Source organism: Blennius ocellaris (assembly GCF_963422515.1).
Source record: "Blennius ocellaris genome assembly, chromosome: 15".
NCBI classification, from domain to species: domain Eukaryota; kingdom Metazoa; phylum Chordata; class Actinopteri; order Blenniiformes; family Blenniidae; genus Blennius; species Blennius ocellaris.
Genome location: NC_137664.1, coordinates 22,357,922 through 22,384,670, shown reverse-complemented (window position 1 = coordinate 22,384,670; position 26,749 = coordinate 22,357,922). Strand labels below are relative to the sequence as shown.

Genomic DNA, 26,749 nt, shown 5'->3' with positions numbered 1-26,749 from the left:
AATAGATAATAGATCACGTATATTTAGTATACCCACACACATATACACATACAGACAAACGTACATACCTGATGTATGTAATGAACATGCCTGAAAAGAGGCTGGAAGAAGTAAAATGATCAAATACTCCATAGTTCTACTTTATACATATCATTCTGTATTAAAAGTATATTTATATTTATATATATATATATTTGGTTGTTTGGAATGTTGTTTGCAGATCCTGCAGAAAACCTCCTGGAAATCCTTCAGAATGTTGCGAAGCAGCAAGGAATGCCCAGCGTACACAAGCTGGCTCACCTCACTAACTTTGTGAAGGTTGGTCCAAACAAAGCTGGAACTGCTGAGTCGGCCTGGTGACTGTAGAGGGCGGCAGAAAGAGGAAGGTCAAAGGTCACAGTGTGTTTATTATGCTGCTGTGAAGGACCTCAAACTGTTGTTTTATGTTTACATATTGTCTCTATATGGGGACCAGCCAGAGGAGAAGGTGAAAGTGTTTCCTTTCAGAGTAAAGGCCTCGAATAAATCTCAACAAATGTAAATTAACAGCAAACTCAGATGATATTTCTGTGTCTGATGAAGAAGATTCAGTATAAACATTTACATTATAATGTGAAATATGTGCCGTTTTTATCGTAACACAATTATACATACTTCTTAAAGGTTGTTTTTTCATTGAAATTGTTGTTCATTTCAATTGTAGTTTTTATGTGTAGCGTTCCGGCTACTTTCACAGTTTTCTGTGTAAATGTGAGTTTTGACCTTGTGAAAGCCTTTAAGAAAACATTTTAGATCTTCATTGTTATTTTTCTTGAAACTGACTAATAGATAAACATCAATCCAGATGAATATGACGGCGTGATAAGTATTTCTAACAAGTTGCACTGTCTGTTTGTTTGTTTGTTTGTTTGTAGGGTAACTTTTTTTGCTTGATTCAGTTTGTAGTTTCTTGTGACACTTGAGAACGAGAAGTCCAGATGAGTTTTCCTTCACATGCAGTCTGAAGTGAAGCTGTAGAAAGTGTTTCTGTCCCTCCTCCCTGCAGCTCCTCTGTCACGTCGGCGTGGCCGAGGACCGGCTCGGCTTCACCTATGAGGAGATCATCATCTGGTGAGGCTGTGGACGCGTCACCCAGAGCGGCTCCGTGTTTGACTGCAGGGTTCTCAGTCTCCCCTGGTTCTCCACAGTCTCCGGTTGTCCTTGCTGAACGAGGCCAAGGAGGTGCGGGCAGCAGGACTACGAGCTCTGCGTTACCTGATCACAGACGGCAGGGCGCTGGAGAAGCTCCTCCTGCTGCAGGTGGACTACCTGATTGCACGGTGAGGGACACCACGAATAGTTACTGCACCTGACTATATATTATCATCATCATCATGTTTTATAGTAGACACAGGAGTCCATACAACAACATTCTCACAAACTCATAAAACAGAATAAAAAGTGTATAATCCTATCAGAAACAGGACAATCACAGTCAAATATCACTCTATTATAAAAGTCAGCCTGGTGTTTCACAGTGGTATGACTGGGATTATAATGGTGGTGTGAGTTCCTCTCTCCTGCGCTACACTTTTATACTTCAGGTTCCTCATGACAGCTTGAGAAGCAGAAACACCTGCTTGGCAGAACTTCTCACATCTGCACGTTCTTGATTGTCTATATTAGTCCACAAGGGGGCGGTATACGAGGGATCACAATAAGCTCTAAAGCAGGGGCCTCAAACTCAATTCACCTGAGGGCCGCTGGAGGCTGGGAATCAGGGATTCCACTCAAACAGTTGTACAAATAAAATCCTCTGTCATAAACAGTTTTAATGATTTCTTCTGAACATGAATGGAACATTGAATGAAGATCATGAACGGTTCTTCTGAACATGTTTCCCTTACTACTCCTTCCTACCAGAGACTTCCTGCAGCACTTCTTCTCACATATCTGTGACACACATCTTGGTGGAGGAAGCAGTGGAGACCCTCACAATGAGTTGATCTATGAGCCATAATGAGGTTAAATCACTCAAAAGATAGAGCATGTCTATTATACCAGCTGTAATCAATAAAAGCTTTGATTTTTGACACCTAAGAGCTAAAGTAACACCATGGCAGGAGGACACGACACACTACACCCTCCTCACTCCTGGTTGCCCTCCCATGGCTAATAAACTAAACTAGATGAACCAACTAACTCCATGAACTGAGCAACAAAAACACAACACAATCATTACCAACACTACAAACCTAATATAACCCCCAATGATGACATTTAAAACACGACAAACAGAAACTCCCATGATGCATTGCAGTGATCAGCTCCGTGATCAGCTGTGGGAGATTGAGACCCCTGCTTGAAAGAGTCATTTTACTTGAACTACAGCATCATCATCATGACACATTCTATCAGTGATGAGACGTCCCAGATATGTTGTTTTGCTGCTGACAGTGAGTTTCAGGTAAAATGGAGGAGTTGAGATCCTTATGATCAGAACTGAGCTCTTTCTGGCATTCTGTTCTATTTAACATGACATTTTAACCCACATTCAGAAGAGATATTTAAGAGCTGCTGAAATGCTGCTCTGCTGGGAGGAAGACTGACCAAACATCAGCAGACATGATCAGTTATCTAGTTACCCAGAGCACATCCAGGTTCACATCTATTCAGCTGTAGAGAGACGTCCTCCATGTACAGGTTAGAGAGAGCAGGGGACCCCCCCCCCCCCCCCCCCAGGGTGAAGTGAATGTGTCACTGTCAGAGCAGTTCCCCAAAGTCTCTTTACTTTCATGTTTCCACGGTCAGCGGCCTTAGAGGCGTCAATAAATCCCAGAAGAACAGGAATTCTTTCTCATGTAAACTTCAACAGTTTCTTTCAATGCATAAATACTGAGGTCAGTACCGTGTTTGGGTTTAAATCCAAACTGATCATCACTGGTACCAATATATTTGGTGATTTGAACCCTTTCTAGTATGTGTGTGTATATAAGGTTTTAAGTTTGTAGTTGATTTATGTGAGCAAATGTGATCATACCTCGTTAGGAGTCGGTACTGATGCTCCCTCCAACCAACCTACTACAATCTGATGTTGCTTTAATGTTACTAATGTTCCTCCAATCTTGTAAATTTGATTGAGTTGTGAAATATGTCGTAAAATGTAATATTTAGCTCAGCACCGTCGCTTTACGTCTCTTTGCTTGTCATCCTCTGGATGTTGTCCCAGATGTGTAGACATCCAGCAGAGTAATGAGGTGGAGAGGACGCAGGCTCTCAGGCTGGCACGCAAGGTGAGACCTGCTCCTCGTCCTGCACATCATGTGTCCTCGCCCTACATGGTGTTTCAAACCTTTAAACTGTGTGACTGTCACTGTTCCACCTGGCACAGAATGCACTAAACCCGTTAATTAATGGCAGCGTTTTAACTGTTTATAGGCCCCTCTGTGACATGTGACATAGCTTATCAGGACTGAACCTCAACCTTTATCACTGAAGTGGAGGACTGAAACACATCTTTCTCCACATTGTTTTTTTAAATCGTTTTAAGCACTTTGAATTACATTGATTGTATAAAAAAGAGCTATATACATAAAGTTGATCGATTGATTGATGTGTCGATGTGACACGTGTTTTAATATGTGAGATAAAAAAGTGTTTGAAGTAAAAAAAAAAACATGCTGCCTCACCCAGATGGTCGCCGTCAATGCGCTGCTCTTCCCTGCTTCCATCGCCAACTCCCTCATCGCGGTGGGCAACGACGGGCTGCAGCACCGGGATCATATGGCTCGGGCCTGCACTGCCATCATTTGTGAGCTCTGTGCGTAAAAAACAAAACAGTACAGACACACACAAAGGGAGAGTTTGATGTCATCAGTGTTGGCAGACCTGTGTGTGGACCCTGTGTTCCTCAGCCTTGAAGAACCCGGCGGCGGTGGCCCAGCGGGGCGGCCACGCCACCGTGCTGAAGAATGTGACCGACTGTCGGCTGAGCTGCATCAACGAAGCCCTGGTCACCACCATCCTCCACCTCCTCAACCACCCACACACACGACAGTACATCCGCTCCGATGTGGGACTGGAGGTATCAGTTCACCCCCCCCCCCCCAAAAAACAAACATGCAGCAGGTCTTTGTGCGTGGAGTTTTGTTTTTTATTTTTTGTCTCATGCGTCTGTTTCACAGCAAATCCTGGCTCCGTACACAGACTTCCACTGCAGACACACTGCCGACACGGCAGAGGGCCCGCTGCAGTGAGTTCAACACCGTATGAGACACACATTGAACCATGTCAACTTACTTCATCACTGAAGGATGTGGCTGTGGCCTGCAGGGAGGACAGGGAGGCTCGATTCACTGCCAGCAAAATGTCCATCGTGGCTTCTTTTCGGTCTTGGTCAGGTAAATGAGCGAATCCACAGGTTTGTTGTGCCAAAATTAGTGCTGAATCTAAATAATTGCACAATTTTCTGGAATTAATCCCAATTAATTGCATTTTTTCTTGTTAAGACCGGAGCTTCTCACAGATTCATGGAAAACCATGGAAGTCATGTAGACTCTTCAAATGACAGTCTTCACTTTGCACATTCACAATATCTTCTCCATGTGAAGCTGTAAATGGCTCATTGACATGAACTGCAGCAGGGCAGAGTGTGTGCTGTAAACATGTGGAGTGTGTCTTTTTGTCTGATCACCTTGCAGGTATCATCAACCTCTGCAAGACAGGCAGCTCTGGACTCCGCTCTCTGATTGGCTTGTTCTGTATACCAAATATGGACGTGCAGGTTGGTGTTTTCCTGTTGTCAGTCATAATGCCAGGATGAACAATGAGCATCTCATGTTTCACTAACGTGAGAGAGACACGTTGTGCGGCGATGACCTCCAGCTGACCTTGAAACAACACTGCTTACGTTTTAATGTGGAAGGGTGACCAGGAAAACACACTGTGAGCTACATTTGGCTACAATTTGCAGTTAGAAGACAACAAAGTTGACAAACTTTTCTGTGGTGGAAGTGCAGTACAAAGCAGATCAAGTCAAGTCGAGAATTTGGTCATTTTTCATAATAAAACGTTGTTCAGACTCGGATAATAAATAAAATGGAAATAATAACAGGACTACGTCAGGTCCTTGAAGCTCTCCACTCCCTCCACCTGGGTCCCGATCCCGAGTGGGTGCTACGCCCTCTGCTGCTTCCTGCTGTAATCCACCATCAGCTCCTTGGTCTTGCTGACGTTCAGGAAGAAGCTGTTGTCTCTGCACCAGTCCTCCAGGTGGCTGACCTCCGTCAGGTGCTCCTTCCCATTGCTGTTGGAGATCAAACCCACCGCTGCAGTGTCGTCAGCACACTCCATGATGGTGTTGGAGTCTGATGTGGACACACACTCATAAGTGTATAGTGAGTACACTTTACAGGCCACTGTCTCCATGCGTCTTGCGCGGCGGCCTCTGATTGGTCAGCTCAAAACGGCACTTCCCTCACGACCAGAGCCGATTGTTTCAGCTGCTGCTTGTACCTGGAGGCTGGTCACACTGGCCGAACGGTGGTTGAATCTTTACTGCGTAGCTGCTGCTGGAGGGAGAATAGCAGGGTTCCAAAGCTCTCTCTCCCCTGGTGGGGGAGGGGATGTCATGGCCAAGTTCTGGCATCACCTTCCTCACATTGGCACTGTTAAAATCTCCGGTCCTGGTGAGGGCTGTCTCCCGGGTGTTAGGCTGGCAGCTGGTGATGGCATCATGCAGCTTGACTAATGCAGCCTCCGTGTTCCCTCGCGGATGAATGTAGACGGCGCTGAGGAAGATGGAGTCAAATTCATGGGGGAGATAGAAGGTCCCGCTTTTAGAACGACGTGGTCGTAGAGGTCAGCCATGTTTCTGCGAGGCAGATGATGTTGCAGTCTCTTGTGTCCCTGCAGTAACTTTTCTTGGCTCTGAGCTCATCCAGCTCGTTGTCCAGGGACTGGACGTCAGTGAGCAGGATGCTGGGCAGTGGTGGTTGGTGTGTGCAGTACCTAAGCTTGTTCCTGATGTTGGCTGGTCTCCTTTGTTGTTGTTGTTGTTGGGAAGATCTAGCTGGGCCACAGTGCATTGGAGGTCAAATATGTGGGAAATGGTGATCAACCGATATTCACCAGTATGTCTCTGATGTATTTGATATGACCATAACATGCCATGCTGAAGAACATAAGAAAGGATAAATAGAAAAAGTTGTGGTATGAGGGCAGCTGACTTCACCGGTGGAATCTTTAACACAATTAATACTCATTTTCCTCTATCAATACTTTACATTAAGGGTGTGCTATATGGCAAAAATATCATAGTAATTCTGCCTACATGTGCAAATAATGTAAACATACAAAAAGGGTAAATATCACTGTGATAAAGTGCACTCTTGCAACATAAAAACTAAATTGCTCCTGTCTTTTGAGGGAGCTTTCACGTGAACCGTGAAACATCAAAGTAAAATAAAAAATTAGAAAGCAAGATATCAAATAATTAAAATACTTGAGACTTATTTCAAATGGGGAAAAATAAAAATATCAACCGGTATAAGCAAAGGCAATTCTGTAAAATATTATTTAACCGTCATTTTAACAGATTGAACTATAGCAAACACTAAATACTTGATCAAATAGAGTCAAATAAAAAGGCAAACTTAAGTAACTGAGGTTATGTCAATGCATTACATTGTTAGAACATGCTCAAATATCAAAATCAACAAGTCACACCTATAAATCAAAGCCATTTCACCATCAAACAGTGACCAAGTAACAGTAGTAAAATAAAAACAAGTCCAAAACGGAGTGGGAAGAAGTAAGTACTTATTAAATCCCACCCCTTCTCCATAAATGAATAGTTATGTCAGCACTATTATATTAAGGCTAATTATTTAAAATACACTATAAAACATAATACACATGGCTCAGAAAGTACATTAATTCAGTCAATCTTATTTCCACTCTCATATAAAATTGTATTTCATTTGTCTAGAAGGAAGATAATACAATAAAACATGCTTCAATATTCATCTAGTTGATATTCCTTTCAATGTGTTCTAGACGTGGTTGTGACGGCGATGTAGGAGCACATGAAACACCAGACAATCAAAAGCATAAATGGCGACAGAAAACGCTCCCGGTGTGCTCATGCTTGTTGGGGGTGTCGTTCTCAGAAAGCTTTGTTGGAGGTGCTGTTTGAGGTGTTCTTGCTGGCTCCACCCTCAGCGACAGCAGACTTCAGTGAGGCCCTGACCAGTACGGGTGTGTACAGCACGGTCACTTCCCTGACGTTCTCTTTCGACAGCTTGTTCAGTCCAAACCCCTGTTTGTTCAGACCCCAGCAGGTTTCAGGACAACTGGAGGCTGTCTCATGGATTTGTGGCTTCTGAAGCTAAATCACTTCTTCCACACCGATCCAGCTCGAGGTAAAGTCTGAACTGAGGCTCTGATGGGACCTCGTTTTGATTTGTGCCGAGAGATTTCAGAGCCCGATCTCTGTCCTACAGGCCCAACCTGATGAACAACTACCTGGCTTTCATGCTCTCTGCCTTCATCAAGAGTGGATTGTTGGAGGTACGGTACTCTGCTGAGGAGAGTTGGCTCACCTCACCTCTTTGTGACGCTGATCGTGGCTCCACAGAGTCTGGTGGAGGTGATCACCAGCAGTACGGGCGTCATACCCACACAGGCCACCATCCTGGTGGGAGAGCTTCTCCACATGGTACGTCCTGCTGTCGCTCACACACATCACACGGGGTGACAGTTCAGCACAAACATGACTCTTGTGCTGTGGCAGGCCAATGCCCTGCTCCCTCACAGCCACAGTCACCACCTGCACTGCCTGCCCAGCCTCATGAAGATGGCGGCCTCGTTCGACGGCCCGTCTGAGAAGAGACTGTGAGTGTGAGGGGGTCTGGTGAGGAGGCCTGGTGTTACCGTTCAGTGACCTGCGGCCCACACCGATGCTTCTTTCAGACGGGCGAGTGCTGCGGTCAACTACCTGAAGCGCTTTCACGAGTGGAAGAAGCGAGGAGTCCGGCCGAGTAGCCTCTACCTGGACCACATCCTCCGCACTTCAGAAGAGTCCCACTGCTACCGGGACCAACTCTCCAGAGCTCACAGAGACGTTTCAGTCTTCAAGGTAGGTAAACACATTCAGAAACAAACGTTTTACATTATAGTTTCTTTGTTTTATTCACCTTTCACATTTCTTCTTTTATCAGTCTGCATTTGTTCTTTTCTGCCAACGTGAAGCTCAAAATTTCCTCGTACCTGAAATGTGTCTTATAAATAAAGTTGCTCAGGTTTTAAGTCTAATCTTTATTATTATGGTTGGTCAACTAAATTCCAAACAACTGGACCATGTTCCTTTATCCATCTCTTAACTCTATTCTTAGTCCAGGACAGCACAACTAACCCTCCCAATGTGGAATTTTAGGGCCTGTCTGCACGAAAACACCGTTTCACGTAACTGCAACGTTTTGGCCAATCATTCACACGGTGTGGTGCTTTAGGAGCCTGAAAACCTTCAGTTTCAATGGGTTCCAGAGTGAAGGAACTTCAAAATGCCGCCTCAGCTTTGAGGTGTGGTTGGGCAAGACGGACATTTGTGGGAAACAATGATGCCAACCCTCTTCCAGCCGCGGTCCCTTCCACTTAAAAAAACTTTCCGGTGATCCAGGTGTTTGATGTCACATGAAAACTATTCGTATGAGGATGAGCAGGAGCGTTCTCTGTTTTCTTCTCCTGTTGCAGCGCCACCCTGGCATATGTACTACATCATTTTGAGCCGTGTTCAACAATGATGTGTGGATGGAAAAAAAAAAAAACCTTTAGAAGGGGAGAATAAAAATGGTGTGGACGGGACCTCAGTATCCCTGAGGAAAGAAAAAATAGAGCCTTCTTTTATTGGCTTGTATCTCATTGTTTTGGTCATGATGCAAAGTTCCTGATCACCGGTGACGGTGTAGGTAAAAAAAGAGAGAGCACTGGGTTACATATCAGTTCCCTCTTCACTACAATCACAATCTGGTATGTTTCTGTGTTCTCCAGGACAATGAAGACACCCTGATGAGCATCATGAGAGACAGTCACGTCCTCAGCCATAAGGAGAACCTGGACTGGAACTGGAACCTCATCAGGACCATCTTAAAGGTCCAAATCATTCAGCTTCAGTACTGATAAAAACATCTGGATGTTTTAATCTATTGTGATCAATCATATCATCCAGTTTCACTTGTTAAGATGTGTTCTTGTACAATGTACAAACCTCCTAATGAGCATACATCTCTGTTCCTACTCGCTCCTTTCCAAATACGCCTGTAGATTTGATGCAGGATGATATTGGAGCTGTGCTTTGTGTGAGAAGTGAGGTTCATTTGTTGAATCTTTTTTTTTCTCTCATAGTGGCCAAATACTAACCTTCACGGAAGTAAAGATGAACACATGCACAAGTGAGTCTTGCCGCTCTCACTCAGCCTTGTTCACTTACAGCTCTGATAAACCACTTCAGTTCATATTGGACTTGTCATGTGCAGGTTTGTACAGAGGCTGCTTTCATTCTACAAGCCCAGCAACGCGCTGTACGGCAGCCTGAACCTGGAGCATCCCAAAGCCAAACAGCTGACTGTAGTGGGGTGTCAGCTCATGGAGTTCCTCTTGGCATCTGAAGAGGTGAGAGCACAACTTCTAAACTGCCTCAAACACCAAGCTTCAGTTCAGAAAAGATTCATTTCACAGTGTGAAGCATCTTGAAATAAGGAGGAAGTTTAACATTGAGGAGAGAATTTGTCAGAGCATTTGTTGTTTCTTCTTAACGGTTTGGAGCTGTTTTAGCCTCTCAGCTTCACTCCCATCGCTCACTAATGTCTTTTTCAGGATGGTCAGATGTACTTGGAGCAGCTGGTCAGAGACATTGTGCTGTGCCTCTTGTCGCGTGACGGACTGCAGGGTAGACAACTGCTGACCACACTCAGCCAGAAGTACTTCCTTCTGCTGGGCACACTGTCAGCCCACCCTCATGGCATCAAGGTGCTGGAGAAGTGCAGCGTCTTCCAGTGGTGAGGGGCTTTCCCTGCTTGATATCTGTGTTTTCAGTCCAGGTTTACACCACAGTCATGTCATGACATCATGAATTCTAGAGACAAAAACCAAGTAGAAAGGATGATGGAGAAGAAACACACTCATTATTTCACTCAGAGTGGGGGCCCTGGCCTTGTTCACGAGGCTGGCGGCATATGGGAAGGAACTATTATTGTGATGTGAGGTTCTGGTCCTGATGGATGGATGCCTTGTGCCAGAGGGGAGGGTTTGGAAGAGTTGGTGTCCAGAGTGGGAGGGGAGGGCCACAATATTACCTGCACACCTCACAGTCCTCGAGGCTTCACAGTCCTGGAGGGAGGGCAGATTGCAGCCACTGAGCTTCGTAGGGGAGCAGATGATACCCTGCAACCTGCCCTCGTCCTCAGCCATAGGTAGTACCAGACGGTGACGGAGGAGGTGAGGATGGACTCGATGGTGGAGGTGTTGACGTGCACCATCACCTTCATCATCAGGGAGTACGTCCTCTGCTGGGCTTTTTTGATGAGGGAGTTGATGTTCAACTCTCACTTGAGGTCCTGGAAGATGGTGGTGCCCAGAAAGCAGTGCTGATCAAGTGGTGTCAAGTGCTGATGGGCCGGGACTCAGACATGTGCTTTCCCAGCTTCAGATGCTGCCTCCTGTCAGACAGAAAGTCTGTGATCCACCTATAGGTGGAATCAGCCATGTTCCGTCGGGAGAACTTGTCTTGCAGGAGAGCTGTGATGATCGTGTTGAAAGCAGAGCTGAAGTCCACAAATAGAATCCTGGCATAAGATCCTGGGAAGTGCTGGAGGATGAAGTGCAGAGCCTTGTTTACTGCATTGTCTACAGACCTGTTGGCTCTGTAGACAAGCTGCAGGCACTCCACGCCAGTGATGTCTTTGATTTGAGAAAGCATGAGGAACTCAAATGACTTCATGACTACAGAGGTCAAGGCGACAGGTCTGAAGTCAATAAGTCCTGTTGACCTCAGCGTCTTGGGACTGGAGGTGATGGTGGAGCACGGGGTGCCTTGAAGCAGCAGCATAGCTTGTGTCCAGTGAAGCGTCTTCTGGACGGAGGTCTTTCCTGAAAATGGTCAATTTGGTATGTCACGTCTGTTGCCAACCAAAAAATCCTTCCCAACAGTTCAGGTGTGACGATATCTTTTGTAGTATCTGTGGAGTATCTGTGGCCTTGAATGCATCATACCATTTTAGCAGGTTTATTAATGAAAGGTTTTGCTCTATTGTCAGATAAGGCACAGCTGTCCAGATAGTACTTAAGCATCTTGAACAAAGGCACTCTCTTCTCACCTTTCAAATAACATAGTAGCATAATTGTTACTATAAGATTATGGTCATTAGCATTATAAGTGTAATATTCTCCAACAGTATGGTGGGAATTTCTTAAAATTAATGCGTATTTACTCATTCCTTGGAGTCTCGCACCCCAGGGAAAGGTTGCCAGTGGGAGATCACCCGGGCCCTCACTACACATCAATTTAAATTTTTTAATTTGTGGATTTTAATAGCCCCCCCCCCCCCCCCCCCTCTATTTCTGGTTGGATTGGAGGTTGGGACCTTGCAAAGGCCTGGTGGGGGCCTGGCGAATGGCCTGGGTGGTGGGATGACCACCTCCACAGGAGAATGGAAAGTAGGAGAATGTGGGCATGTGTTTGTATGGCAGGGGTTGGTGGTTGGGGTTCTGTGGGGTTCAGGTACTGTTAGCATTTTGACGTCTGAGCATAATTAGGTTAAACTGCAGCCTCACAGAAATGTGAGCTCATATGATCGAATCTGTTGAACACCTGAACAAGCTGTCAAACCGTTTCTTTGTGTCTGTAACCTTTGATGTGAGTCGCTTGTTGCTGTTTTCCCCGTCAGCTTGTTGAAACTGTGCAGTGTGAGGAATCCGGAGCAGCTGCTGAAGTTGACCATTTCCACGCTGGATTACAGTCGCGATGGTTTGGCTCGCGTCCTTCTGTCCAAAATCCTCACTGCTGCTTCCGATGTGAGAACAAACACAGCTCCCCTCAGATTATTCATTTGAAAACCAGACTGATATCTGGATTATTCAATGTACATAAGATATGGTGGTTTTCATACAGACACACTCATTTGATGTGTTATTTTTGAGTTTCACTGAAACAAGTAGAGAATGAAGACTGTTTATCAGTGATGATGCACTGATAACTTTCAGTGCGTCATGACGTTTATGTACTTTAACAGACATGGGACCAAGTCAGACCTGACTGTCTCAAGTCTTACCCTTCAAGTCTCAAGTCATATTTTCTTGGGCAAGTCAAGTCACCTCATTTTCATGTACTGTTTTAACATATATGTATTCCATTTTAAATGATATCTACTTACTTTGCTAAGTTTCAAAACCGTATTCAAGTTATGTTCTGTTTTTAAACAATATTAATAATATTATTATTGATCTTAATATAAATCCATTTTAAAACATTATTTTATTAGGTAACAGTTTTATCCAAATTGTTAAAGTCTACGTTGTAGAGTTGTAAGTGTTTCTCCATCAAATCGGGGCCGTTGTCTGCTGCCGGTATCAACAGTTTAGTATGAAGAGATTAGTCGTGAAAAAGGTTGGAGCAGCTGTGACAGTGGAAGTTGTAGTCGTGTCACGCGAGTTGTATGTGTGTCAGTAAATTTGAGGTCACGTACTCAATAGGTTGTGTACTTTTTTTCTCTCCACAAACGCAACACAGTATTTACACATTTACAAACTCTTAATCACAGGCGCACAAATCCTATTATACTTGTGATGCTCCTTTTGTTGCAGTTTATTTGGATCAGACAATGTGATGTTGGGGACAAAATGTTAATATGTACAAATCAGAATCTGAAATCGTACAATAAATATTTAGTGCATGTAAAATTATTTTTCATGAACATAATTGTGTTCTTATAAAACACAAATAGAAAATAAATTACGACAACTGCTGGAATCTTCCCCACAAGTCACTGCTTTTGTTTTCTTCAACAACAAATCACAAATCACTCCTCTGCTAAGATACTGCGTGTCCTGAAATACCATTAAAAAATTACATTTCTATTTTCACATAATTAAGAAAGCTACTTTAGAATATATATTGAGACTCATGTGTCTACTCAGCTGAGGGCTACAGACACTGTAAACCCCTGAAGAGCCTCTGTAGACTTCTGTAAATCCTTGCAGACAGTATAGACTCCTGTAGAAAACTGCAGACTCTCTGTGGACCCCCCTGTAGATCCTTACAGACCCTCTGTAGACCCCTGTAGATCCTTGCAGACTCTCTGTAGACCCCTGTAGATCCTTACAGACCCTCCGTAGACTCCTGCAGACTCTCTGTAGACCCCTGTAGATCCTTACAGACCCTCCGTAGACTCCTGCAGACTCTCTGTAGAACCCTGTAGATCCTTACAGACGCTCCGTAGACTCCTGCAGACTCTCTGTAGATCCTTGCAGACTCTCTGTAGACCCCTGTAGATCCTTACAGACCCTCTGTAGACTCCTGCAGACTCTCTGTAGATCCTTGCAGACTCTCTGTAGACCCCTGTAGATCCTTACAGACCCTCTGTAGACTCCTGCAGACTCTCTACACACCCCTGTAGATCCTTAACAGACTCTCTGTAGAACCCTGTAGATCCTTGCAGACTCTCTGTAGACTCCTGCAGACTCTCTGTAGACCCCTGTAGATCCTTAACAGACTCTCTGTAGAACCCTGTAGATCCTTGCAGACTCTCTGTAGACCCCTGTAGATCCTTAACAGACTCTCTGTAGAACCCTGTAGATCCTTGCAGACTCTCTGTAGACCCCTGTAGATCCTTAACAGACTCTCTGTAGAACCCTGTAGATCCTTGCAGACTCTCTGTAGACTCCTGCAGACTCTCTGTAGACCCCTGTAGATCCTTACAGACTCTCTGTAGACCCCTGTAGATCCTTACAGACCCTCTGTAGACCCCTGTAGATCCTTACAGACTCTCTGTAGACCCCTGTAGATCCTTACAGACCCTCTGTAGACTCCTGCAGACTCTCTGTAGACCCCTGCAGGCCCCTGCAGAATATTGCAGACCCTCTGTAGATGCCTGGAGATGTTCTGTAGACCTCTGCAGACCCATGTACCACCATCTTATTAACCTGTCTGAGTGTTGTGATGTCTGATGTCTTCAGTTTAGAATGGTAGGTCGTGTTGAGCTGTTGATTCACAGTCAATATGAACCACATGAGGAACTGTTTGTGTCTCTTCTGTCCTCAATTTGTCTCCTGGTTTGGATACAGAGCTGCCGGCTGTATGCCACCAAACACCTGAGGGTGATGCTTCGTGCTGGTGTGGAGTTCTTCAGTAGCTGGGGCATGGAGCTGCTGGTCACTCAGCTTCATGACCGCAGTCGAGCGGTTTCCATGGAGGCGCTGGACATCCTGGATGAAGCCTGTGAGGACAAGGTGAGGCTGCAGCCGCAACGTGAATGAGGCACTTCATATCAGACCCACTGAGATCTGTGTTGTACTTCAGACCAATCTTCATGCCCTGACTGAGATCAGACCTGCTCTCACTCACCTGGGGGACAAGGGGATGCTGTTGCTGCTCAGGTATTGGCTTCATTCTCATTCAGGTCATGTCCAAACTGGACAAAACCTTTTTTCTGCCTGTTCTTCTTAAAAGAAATTCCATCCACATGCCACTATGAACACGACTCAAAACAATGTAGTACATATACCAGGCCTTTAGATGGCACTATCACTGCCACAGAAATACATCAAAACCGCAGAAGAAGGAACGGAGACCATTAAACCGCAGAGGAAGACATGGAGAATACTCTTGCTCATCCTTGTATTCAAGAAATCCAGCATATTGTCTTGTTAAACCGACTCGTAGCGTCTGCAGCACAACCTGGAACATGTCGTTTGCCATTGTTGTGGTTATTGGGTGTAGTTGTGGAGATGGTCGCAGGGTTTTTGGTGGAGCGATGACACGTTTTCTGCACATTTTCTTGACAATCCACAACTCAAAGCCGAGGCATTGCTATACATTTGACCCAGTCTGGAACCCGTTTAAAACAAATTCTCATGCTCTCATGGAATGTCAGATTTTTGTCTCATTTCTATGAGTTAATTGAATTCATAGGTTGCTGGTATATATACTTGGTTTGATGGAAAGTGAGGGAGATAGAATTGGTGGAATTTGGCACCCTTGTCCGGGTGAAAACCTCATAGTCCATGTCCCCCACTTGCTCTGTGACCATGAAGGGTCCTTTGTACTTTGCTGGTAATTTAGAGCAGAATCTCTGGAGCTGACCTGAAATATTACCTGCACAACACTTTGCAGAGATGATGCACAGTGGCACTGCGTCTGGCTTTCGGGTTGCATAGTCCACAAGGATTAACAAAAAATCAATAGCCACATGCACTTCGGTTAAATGACCTGAGGTCCACACCAGTGGGACTGCAACTGGGAGAGATCTAAAACATGCAGGGCACAGGCCTTCGAATTGACACCCCTGGCTTGGAGTGGGGTCGCAGTGAATATCGACCTTATCTACACCCACTCTTCCTCCACCAATGCCCTGGGTCAAACCAGACTCTGATGAATCACACATTGTATGCAACCACCTGGTGTATACCTTCTTGGATCCTACTGGTATCCTGTATGCCTTTCTTGGACCGCAGGAGGGTGTCAGGAGTCCGGCAACCCAGATCACTTAGCTGACTTGGACAGTTGGAATGCAGAGGTCCAGGCTGTATCTAACTGCTGTGTCAGACTGCATTGTGTGCGTTGTGTTTAGGACGAGACTCAAACTTGGTTCGCTTTGGAAGCAGTCCACTTTTAATTTGATGAGTAGCATATAAAATAAAATCCCTGGTCAGTCAACTCCATACAAACATCTCCCGACACAAATTAAATGACACAGACATACGTTTAGGCTCTTCATAAGCACTTTACATCAGGTTTAAGTGAGCCAGCAAACTCAAAAGTGCAACTAATGGAGGCTAAAACTGAAATTTTCTTCGGAACACAAGGTGGCTTGCCTCTCGCACGGAGATCAGTGTCAAAATGGGAGAGGTAAACACATGAAAACAGTAAATATGAACGGGCAGTGTTGTACTATAGTGTGACCGTAGGGGTATAAACTCAAAGTGGAGTTCCTCATACTGACTCAGAAACGCAACTTGTCAGGTAATAACCAAAATAAATGACATTAAAGTCAACTTAAAGTTACACAGATTTTGTGTAATTATAACAATAACTAATGTCCAGTTAGCATACAGTTAGGGCCATGTTCCCCATCCTATGCCATCAACACTGCTATAGGGTGACCCGGTTGCTCCGACATCTGCTAGTTTATGGGTGCCAGTATAGCATGACACTCATTGTGATGCTCCTTATTTTCACAGAGACACAGCCAGTTCCTGTTTTACCATTTATTATCATAGTGATGCAGTCTACTGTGTTTTCAGGCTATTGTCCCCTGTCCCATGAGACGTCCTCCTTATGAATTCCAGCATGCGACTGAGAGTGGAGAGAGGTTATTAATCTAGTGACACATGTCACCCTCTCTGCTGCATCCCTGCAGCCAACACCCCCCCCCCCCCCCCCCCCCCCAACTACGCACCCACCGCATATGTTCATCTGGTTTTAACAGTTTTTCATTTGTTGTTATGCTTATATTCAGCTCGACAATTGTCGTTTTAGTAAAACCCAGTATTGCTTTTTATAATTATGGTTAATGATCAATTGCTAAATTTTAAATAAAGGCAAACTTTGAAGAAAAAAACCCAACATGTCCCTAAATAGAAAGGATCATAAAGTAATACAAGGAGTAACATCCACTGTGCTGGTCAGTAAAGTTACTCCTGTGTGGATGATTTCTTTGAACCTGAAGCTCCTCTTGTTTGTTCAAATTTTTTTAAGGGTTAAAATCGTGGAAAAACTACAGACACAGAGGACTTAATGGATAGACGGATGGACGGACAAATGATAATGGAGTTCCACAGTGATCTCTCCTGGTTTGTGTCATCTCCAGGTTTGCATCTATTCCAAAGGGATTCTCTTATCTGAGTGAGCGAGGATACATCCAGAAGCAGCTGGAGGAATGGCAGAAGGTACAAACATCACTTATTTGGCCCCTTGCATGAAGTAAACATTCTGATGTGGCTGTGTCCCTGCAGGAGTACAACCTGACCTATGTGGATTTGATAGAAGGCCAACTGAACGAAGCCCTCACTACATACCACCAGCCTGCTCGTGGAGACGGCTCCGTCCACCGCAGTAGCCAGAGGTAAGGGCCCGGCCCTGCTCTGTGATTCACACCAACGCCTTACACCATAGGCATATATAACTCTAGACCAGGGGTCTCCAACCTCAGTCCTGGAGGGCCCCTGTCCTGCATGTTTCAGTTCTCTTCTAGTTGCATCACACCTGATTGCAATATTGGGCTTTTTCACCACCTTGGTGATGACATCATCATTAGATTCAGGTCTGCTGAAGCAGGGAGAGACTAAAACATGGAGGACAGGGGCCCTGGAAGACCGGAGTCTGAGACCCCCGCTCTCGACCATGCAGCCAATGCTACTGGCTGGTGTCGCCATGGTGAATTGACTTCCAGTTCTGGCAAAAAGCCACGAGCCAGCTCCATTACAATGAGAGAAAGTACAGCTAAAATGAGCTTTTACAACTAATCCTGCTCTTGGTAACTCTGTTAATTGATCAAGAATGAGCCATAAGCTTAAGGTGTGTTTACACATACAGTAACAATGTCATGACTGCCATAAATCTCAATTCCTGATCGTGGATCTCAATTGTGATGTAAATGATACAGGGCAGAGCAATATATATTACTGTTAAGAAGCAAAATCTACACGTCACAATATAGTATTTAGTAGTCTTCTCGTAGTAGAATGTATTAGAATTCACCATTTATGGTCTATCTCCATCTATTTCTTTTTGTCGTCAATCACAAAAAAACACGCAGATTGTTGGGATGGACACCCAAAACACTCATTTCTGCATAAAACCATGGTCTGATGCCAACACTGTACAAACAGGTACTGACTGTGTGCTGTAACGTGGTTCCTGTTTGTCGCTGTGGTGCTGTTTCAGGCTCCAGAAGCCCAGCGTCTTCCTGCCTGTTCACCTGTATGGTCAGCTGGTTCAGCAGAAGACTGGCTGCCGGCTCCTTGAGATCCAGGTCAGTCAGTTGGTTGCTCGTTTCTGAGATTTGACCTCAACAGGAATTCAAACTCAACAGTGAAGACATGCAGGGGTTTTTCAGTCACGCATTATGTTGCAAACTCTTGAAAAATGTCTGGACAGGACATTGAAGAACATTCAGAACAAAATGGACTTGGAGCTGCTCTTAACTTACTGTCATATAGTGATGATCTGTTTCCTCTTTGTCCTGCAGGAAGTGGTTCCTGATCTAAGCAACGTGGTTCGATTTCCAGTCCTGGAGCACTGGGATGGAATCAAACAGCTGAAGGCAGCACTCTGGGCCCTGGTCAGCATATTGGATTGTCTGATTTGAAACGTTTGATGTGAATCCATTTTCCAGTTGTTCACCAGCGGCCCTTTGATCCAGGGACACATTGGTTCTTCAAACTGGGGAGTGAAGCTGCTGCAGGAGGATGGGCTGATCCCTGACCTGGTGTCTCTGGCCCACCATTGTGAGGTTCTCTCAGTTCGAGGGTAGGCATGCTTGTGTGTGTTGTCATTGTTATTAGGGGTTTTATATCCTGTCATTATCACAAAGACAGAGTTCAGCTCACTTCACATATGATCCACAGATCATTAAAAAAAATTATGGTAGAAATTGTTTGACGTTTTTCTATTTACAGCATCTGCAGCGAACTTGAAAGGAAATGTCATCTCCTTGTTGTGACAGTTTTGAGCACTTTCATCAGGTCATTGAATCAGGAAATCAACTGAAAACAATCCCATGAAAATGTTCTGAATGTGGCCAATGGTGCAATCATTTATAAATGGGTCTGCCATTGTTGGATACTTTCGGAATATATGATTTCTTATCTCTTGTCAAAGAAAACTATTGTGGATGGCGTAGTCATCCTATACATCCATTGAAGATAGCGCACTATTAAACATTGAAGTTAATTTAAGTTGAGACTTGTTTTGTATTTTTATAACATCATTGGCAAATCATTCTTTACTTCTTCGCTTTGTAGATGGTTTATCACATTTTAAATGGCCAAATGATTACATTATTGGTAGGTTATCATGGCCGGTATGACTTTCAGCTTTCAGGTTACATCAGCTTGGGCCCTGAGTTCAGAATATGGGAATATGATGGGAGCTAACATCTTATGGAGGTTCACCTCGTTTCTCATTAAACAAGGCCACGTCCACTCATCCTACTCATAATACTTATTAATTGAGAAACCTCATCCTGAAGGCCCCTCTATACTCCCATTTATTAGCCATACGAACAAGAAGAAAGTTAGGCAGTGACGTCAGCCAGCTGCCGAAAAAACTATTCTTTCTGCAGGAGTTCATACTCCACGAAGAAGCTGTCTAACTCACAGGCCACGCCCCCTAACAGCAGGCCACGCACCCTAACAGCAGGCCACGCCCCCTAACAGCAGGCACACTTCTGTGAAGTGGCGATTTAGCTTTTCAACTGCACAGTTTATTTCTTGTTTCACATGTTTACAGGAATTTTGGCAAACTGTTTCAGTGATAAGAGAGAAAGTTTGTGAATGAGCCGCCATGTTGGTCCGGTTTTAACTGCAAGAGCTGACAGCTTTTAGTGATGCATTCAGGTGCATCAGGTAATTCCACCCGCCGACATGTTAATGAGCTGCGGGGCTCGTACAGTAGCAAGGCTGCATGCTAAACAGGATTAAAGTATAATTGATACAGCTCGAGAGCTAGAAAATGCATGTGCAGCACACGGCAGTGCGGCACCGACATAGTTCGGCCCACACGGTTGGCACAGCTGAACCAAATCTCTTCAGCCACAAGGAACTGGCCAAAGAAAATGACATCATTTTGTTCGGCAGGAGCCCGGCTTCCGAACTTTCTTCTGAAATGAATTCATCAACGTCCTGAGATGCCATCATTGTGAGCTCCACCTGTGCCTCTATGCAGGACGTGTCTCTACGTGCTGGGCCTCATCAGTAAGACCTGGCAGGGCTGCGACACGCTGAAGCAGCATGGCTGGGATGCAGTGAGGCACAACCTCAACACCTTGTGGCCTGTCCTCCCGGAGGAGCTGGAGCCTCCATCCAAACCCTGCAACCTACTGCCCTCTGTCTCCGGGAGACTCCGCTCCACTGCCTCGACCAGTCACAACGGCAACGCCACACAAACCAGTAAGATTCAACTGTTCAGTCGCAGAAACACCAACATGCACTACTGTGAATGCAACACAGAGAGAACCTGCTGAAATTAGATGCTGCTGTGCTGTTCACAGGTCTGAGCCCGCAGGACGATGGCAGACAGGATGGGTGTGATTTGGAGAATGGTGGGGGAGCGGATGAATTCAGGGTCCGGTCTGCTGGAGACGGACCTCGGCTGGCTGGCGGGGGAGGTCAGATTAAAAAGCGCAGCCGCAGCTTGAACACAGACAGCAGATCCCGTGCCGTCAGCTCCCCGAGCTCCAGCCCGTCCAAAGAGATTGTGCCTCCTTTGGACTGTGTCACAGTAAGCACTGGGACCGGCACCCCCCCCGCTCAGACCTCACACTCACTCTTATCCCCTCCCTCCATTCACAAGTCCCGGTTCACGTCACTGGACGCAACTGGTTCTGCTCGCACTTTACCCCGCAGAACCCAGTCCCTCAAGTCCCCCTCTGTGAGTTCCCCCAGCAGGTCGGAGGACCGCACCCTGTTGTATTTGGGCTCCAGGGGAGCTCAGCCATCTACCACACTCAAGTCCGCGAGCTCCAACAGCAGCTGCACCAGTCCGCGGGACGCTCAGGGCTACGCCACCCTGAGGAGGCTGCAGCAGCTGCGCATCCAGCCGTCTCTGTCCTGCAGCGAGGCCCTGGTGTCCCCGGCCACAGACATCCTCTTCACCGACGTTATCACCATGAACACCAGCAATCTGGACTCCAGACAGACCTCACAGAGGTACACACTCATGTTGTTACAGAGCCAACGCAAAGGAAACGTTAATATCTGCCACGACTTTCCAGAATGTAACTGATGCGGATAAAGTGTTTATTGAAAGTTCATCCGAATAGTACCTCCTTTCTCCTTTCCTATCTTCCTTTCCTTCACCCTGTGGATGACAACACATTGTCAAGGAAAGATGTTAGGAGGTTTCCTAAAGGAGTTAGAGAAAGGCGATCATGTTGTGACCACAGGACAGCTCTTCCACTAGGTGACGTAATAATAATAATAATAATCCGACGGCAGCGCAGGTTGGTGCTGACTGCCGTGGTGAAAAAACTACACATTTCTGAAAATGGACGACAAAAAGCACATTTACTGTATAACCATGTGCCTCTAACCAGGATATCATCTCAAATATCACAAAGTTTGAATTAAAATCAAGGGAAAAGAGGCTGCCAGGTGAATAAATAACCAATTAAACTGAAAGTAGGAACAAAAAGTTTACTTTACTGTGTTTGTTTTACAACATGTGCATAAAATTCAAAGTTGGGATCTTGGTTTTAGATTATTTAAAGTTGTTGAAGGCATATTATCACATTGGCAACTTAACATGATCTGCTTTGAGTGTGTGAGATTCCCCCAAACACTCGGATGATTGTACGACAACTCAACTACAGATGAGATTTCAGAATTTGTGGGAGAAAATAAATCATGTTCAATGTCAATTTATATATTATTTCAAATTGATATTTTATATTTTTTTCATATATCTAGTATCTGTCCATATATATATCTAGTATAGTATGATATGGCTTTGGTTTGTCGGCAATCAACCTCTCAGTGCTCCATCTCCTCCTCTCCCGTCTCACCTACATGTGTGCACACCTCACACAGGCTCACTGTAATGCCGACTCATTGTCCAAATAATAAGAAGTAAACTGCGTGTGTGACCATAGACATTCCTCCAGAAAGATAACTGTCAAAGATTTTTTTTAAATGTTCCACACAATAAATGAATTAAAATACATTCAAGCATTTTTAAACATTCTCATGTACGTTTAGACAATAAATAATAATAAATATTTATCATGGACAAATATTTATTAATATGTTTCAATGGGCTATGCATAATATTGGAAAGATGACCCCTTATGTTTTGGTTTGTCTTAAAAATCCACACATAATGTTATTGAGAGATGTATAAATGAAGCAACGGTCCCTGTAATGGAAATCCACAAACCTTCTTCATGTCTGATTTCAGGTTTCTGAAAGCTCTGAGTTTTGCCTCTCTGGACAAAGAAGAGCTGCTCAGCCCGATCAACCAGAGCACGCTGCAGCACTCGTCATCCGTCCGCTCCATTGTGTCCAAAGCCACCTTCGGCTCCTGTCATGACTATATGGGCCTGGCCTTACCTGTTAACATCAACAACATGTTCCAGGTAGGACCGTTAAAGCAGACTTCATCACCTCGGGGGCCGTGTCCATGTGACGGCGCCCTTTCATGGTACCGCATCACTTCTGACTGATCATACACACGACGTGGCGTTTTAGGAACCTGAAAACAGGGTTGTTTTGAAAATGGGTTTCACAGTGGAGAAAGCTGAAAACTCCACCTCGGCTTTGATATGTGGACCGACAAGACACACATTTTCTGAAAACAATGACGCAATCGTCCCCACCCCTCCACCGATAACGGTTATAGTTTAACCCCACGACCCTCTCGGCAACGTCACTTGGCAACAACAGTGACGGACCACATGCTGCAGAAGCTACTGATGCTCATCCCTGTAATAAGACCAGATGTTAGATTTTTTTAAATACAAGGATTTTTGCATGGCCTGTGTTTTATCATCCACTTTTAGTGAATTTCTAAGGCAGAGTTACAACACCACCTATGAGTCTGGCCTATGTCCTTTTGAGTCATTTTCATAGTGCCGTGTGGACGTGAACGTTCTTAAGAATGACGGGGAGAAAAAAGATCCCTTTGGCTCGTGCGGTCAGGGCCTGGGACTCTCATATGGTTTCCCGAGTGGGATGAGATTGGTGGTTTTTATGTTTTCAGATTAAAGAGAGCCCGTATTTCCAGAGGACTGGTTCGCCTGCTGAGGAGCTCCCTGCTGGACGAACCTCTGGAAACTCAGACGGTGAGAGTCAGTAATTGAACTGTGTTGGTTTGAACACGTCCATCAGAACCACGATGCTGAATGATTGCTGTAGAGTAAAGCTCAGTCCTGCAACTAGTTCACATTTCACCACAAGGTTTGGTAAGATGAGCAAATCAAAAGTCCCCAAAATCTGTTTCCAGAGCAGCAGTTTGTGGTTTTGTTACTTTAATGAGTGAAGCTGAATACGCATAAAATGTCAAAAGCAACCAGAAAATAGTTGATTATTTACCACAGAGATAGTCGTAAACAGAATCATAAAAATTATTAAAACTTCATGTTTTGAGAGCGTGTGTGTGTGTGTGTGTGTGTGTGTGTGTCCAGGGTCCAATGGCCAGTGTGAGACCCTCAGTCTTCAGTATTCAGAGCATCAGCTCAGATCAGACGAAACCGGACTGCAGGAGCACCAACAGAACAACTGTCTGTACTGTTCTGCTCTGTCTGTACTGGAGACCCACTGTCAGAGCAGCAGCCAAGGTGTGAGCTTCTTCCTCCATCACTGTGGTTCTTCATCACTGTGGTCTTCATCACTGTGGTTCTTCATCACTGGCGCCATGTATATAACAAGCTGTGAAGCACATGGAGGAAACATGTTGTGATGTGATGTGCTCACTTTGTGTACTTCCTTTACTCACTTCTTTAAGTGCTGTCAACCTGCTCCTCCATTATAATGCTAATAAAAAGTTTTACTTAACCCAACTCAAAGATGCTTCACACAAACAGCTAAAATATGATGAACAGAAGAAAAGTAAAACAAGTAAACAACACATGAAGCAGTTCAAACATTAAACAAGAAGTGAAAGGTGCTGATGGTTTTGCAGCCATGAAGTCGTTTGGAGAGTGAAAGATGGAGGGGGGCATCAGTGTTTCCTAGGCTAAAGGAAGCATCAGTGTTTCCTAGGCTAAAGGAAGCATCAGTGTTTCCTAGGCTAAATGAGGCTCTAAAGGACGCATCAGTGTTTCCTAGGCTAAATGAGGCTCTAAAGGAAGCATCAGTGTTTCCTATGCTAAAGGAGGCTCTCAAGGAAGCATCAGTGTTTCCTAGGCTAAAGGAGGCTCTAAAGGAAGCATCAGTGTTTCCTATGCTAAAGGAGGCTCTCAAGGAAGCATCAGTGTTTCCTAAGCTAAAGGAGGCTCTAAAGGAAGCATCAGTGTTTCCTAGGCTAAAGGAGGCTCTAAAGGAAGCATCAGTGTTTCCTAGGCTAAAGGAAGCATCAGTATTTCCTATGCTAAAGGAGGCTCTCAAGGAAACATCAGTGTTTCCTAGGCTAAAGGAGGCTCTAAAGGAAGCATCAGTGTTTCCTATGCTAAAGGAGGCTCTCAAGGAAGCATCAGTGTTTCCTAGGCTAAAGGAGGCTCTAAAGGAAGCATCAGTGTTTCCTAGGCTAAAGGAGGTTCTAAAGGATACATCAGTGTTTCCTAGGCTAAAGGAGGCTCTCAAGGAAGCAACAAGCCTCCTTTCCTTTGCTTATTGAGAATTCAGACAGTCCTTATCATGGCCGCTACACAAAACACGTCCGGGGTTCAGGAAAAGTGGATAGATAAGGAGTTAGGAGGGACGTTTCAGACGTACCCTCTGTCTCTCTAGCGGAGGTTCTTGAGGATATGAGAGCAGGTTTGGATGAGGACTCAGGCCGATGACGGAAACAGAACTGCCCAGAAAGTCTTAGTTTGAGGAAGGAATGGGCAGATATAGAGTTGAATGTCATCAGCATATCAGGAGAGCTGGAAGACAGACGATGTGAAGGCGTTACCAAACACTGAAGTTCTGTCGTAATGTAGTCGTACTTCTGCCTCGAGCTGAGCTCAGCTCAAACACGTTCTGAAGGGACTTTTTTTATTTCCCCTCCTTGCTCAGATGGAACAGAAGTCCCCCCACTGCCAGACAAGAGCGTTCCACCTTTCAAGAGCCAGCCGGAGGTCACGGTCCCAGCCGGGCTGTCCAGGGTGTCTGGATGCAGCGACGTTGTGTCCCAGGGGTCAGTGGGCAGCACTGGCAGTGCAGAGCTGGTTTTGGGTGCGTGCTCAGGACATTTTGAGTTTCACTTAAGATTTTTAATGACGCTAATATGTTGTTTATAATGAATATGCATGAAGGGGTTTCAACAGTGTCTTAAATGTGGCTCTTTGAAGAATTACCAAAACCTTTCCATCCGTTCTGAAGCATTTGAGAGTCTCAACACTACTCATTAAATATTAGGAGGACTTTGTGATGAATTTACTCCACTCAGCAGCTCAGGAGGTCAGCTCTGGACTCTCTGAGTGCCTTTCATTGTATCGGTGTTTGGATTTAGGTCTGGGCTCTGACTAAGTAATTCTAAAAGGTTTATATTCTTCATTCAGAGACTTTGTGATGGCACAGCAGAATTTTGTCGACAAAACAAGTCACCATGTTGTTTTCTTTGTGAGTAGGAGAGACGTTCATCCCGGAGGATGCTCCAGCTGGCCGGGTCCTGCTGAGGAAGGAGGTGCTTCGTCTTGTAGTCAATCTCAGCTCTTCCGTTGGAACCAAAAACCAGGAGAACAGCCTGTTAAAGTGAGGCTGAAAGTCTGTGAAACCTGAACCTGAACACCTCTGAACCTCCGAGGATGAGTTAAGTCATTCTTGTTTTTGTTTTTTTTAATTTGTTTTACTAGGATCAAGGAGAAGTTTCCCCACACGTTTGATGACATCTGTTTGTATTCAGAGGTGTCCATCCTGCTGGCTCACTGCAAGTTCCGCCTGCCTGCACGCCGTTTCATCCAGGAACTCTTCCAAGATGTGTCTTTCACCCCTGTAAGGTTCACTTTAAATCCCCATCCTGTTCAGCAGTTAAACGATGCAGTGTCATAGGTGGAACGAAATCCTAATTAGTTTTATTCACCAGCTACATCATACACACAATAAGTTGGAGTCAAGTTGGTAAATCATTGGAAAAACACCATGATAAAAATGACTTTACACATCACATCATCACTTTCAAGAGCTTGAGAACTGCAGAAAAAACACTATGTCTTTGACCAAAAGGCACAAACTATTCTGATGTTCCTGAGTGTGTGTTTCATAGATGTATGAAGAGGCAGAGCACATCCTGTCCCTGTTTGTCCAGAAGACCTCCACTCAGCACTCTGACCCTGATTCAGCCTGAAGATGCCATCATCTTCATCATGACTGCCCCGGATCCCTTCTCACTGTTGTGCACATGCTGCTTGTGGAGACACAAAATGAGCTGTCCCAAGTTTTTCTCGTGAGAACTTTGAGCTTTGAACCAGCCGAGGAATTCACTCAGTATTTATTTGATTCAGGCTCATTTCATCACACAAACATCTCTGATTCTGTTTCTATAAGATATTTGTTTATGAGTTCTTTTCATGATTTAAACCTTGAATTTAATATGCACACATAAAACCCAAATCAAGGTGAAAAATAAATTTTTGAAGAGGTTGTAAAACAGCAGCTGTTTAATTCGAGTAAAGTCCTATTTATTTTCAACACCGTCTGA

General features: G+C 44.8%; 1 protein-coding gene across 1 annotated transcript; it reads left to right on the top strand.

Annotated features, from left to right (window-relative positions):
- Positions 1-258: 258 nt before the first annotated feature.
- LOC308140484 (rapamycin-insensitive companion of mTOR-like) lies at positions 259-26,395 on the top strand (the record flags this gene model as incomplete). Its single annotated transcript, XM_080510299.1, has 37 exons — positions 259-318; positions 1,046-1,110; positions 1,188-1,319; positions 3,209-3,272; positions 3,673-3,799; positions 3,894-4,063; positions 4,164-4,231; positions 4,312-4,379; positions 4,680-4,762; positions 7,149-7,236; positions 7,310-7,400; positions 7,482-7,548; positions 7,616-7,696; positions 7,772-7,872; positions 7,951-8,116; positions 9,028-9,129; positions 9,382-9,428; positions 9,513-9,648; positions 9,853-10,034; positions 11,922-12,048; positions 14,317-14,481; positions 14,552-14,628; positions 17,061-17,139; positions 17,206-17,315; positions 18,137-18,224; positions 18,441-18,533; positions 18,615-18,721; positions 20,138-20,361; positions 20,463-20,692; positions 20,765-21,120; positions 22,367-22,544; positions 23,168-23,249; positions 23,592-23,744; positions 25,126-25,284; positions 25,680-25,803; positions 25,905-26,043; positions 26,315-26,395. The coding sequence occupies exons 1-37, from the start codon at positions 274-276 to the stop codon at positions 26,393-26,395; spliced, it is 4,455 nt and encodes a 1,484-aa protein (XP_080366425.1). The 5' UTR covers positions 259-273.
- Positions 26,396-26,749: the final 354 nt, after the last annotated feature.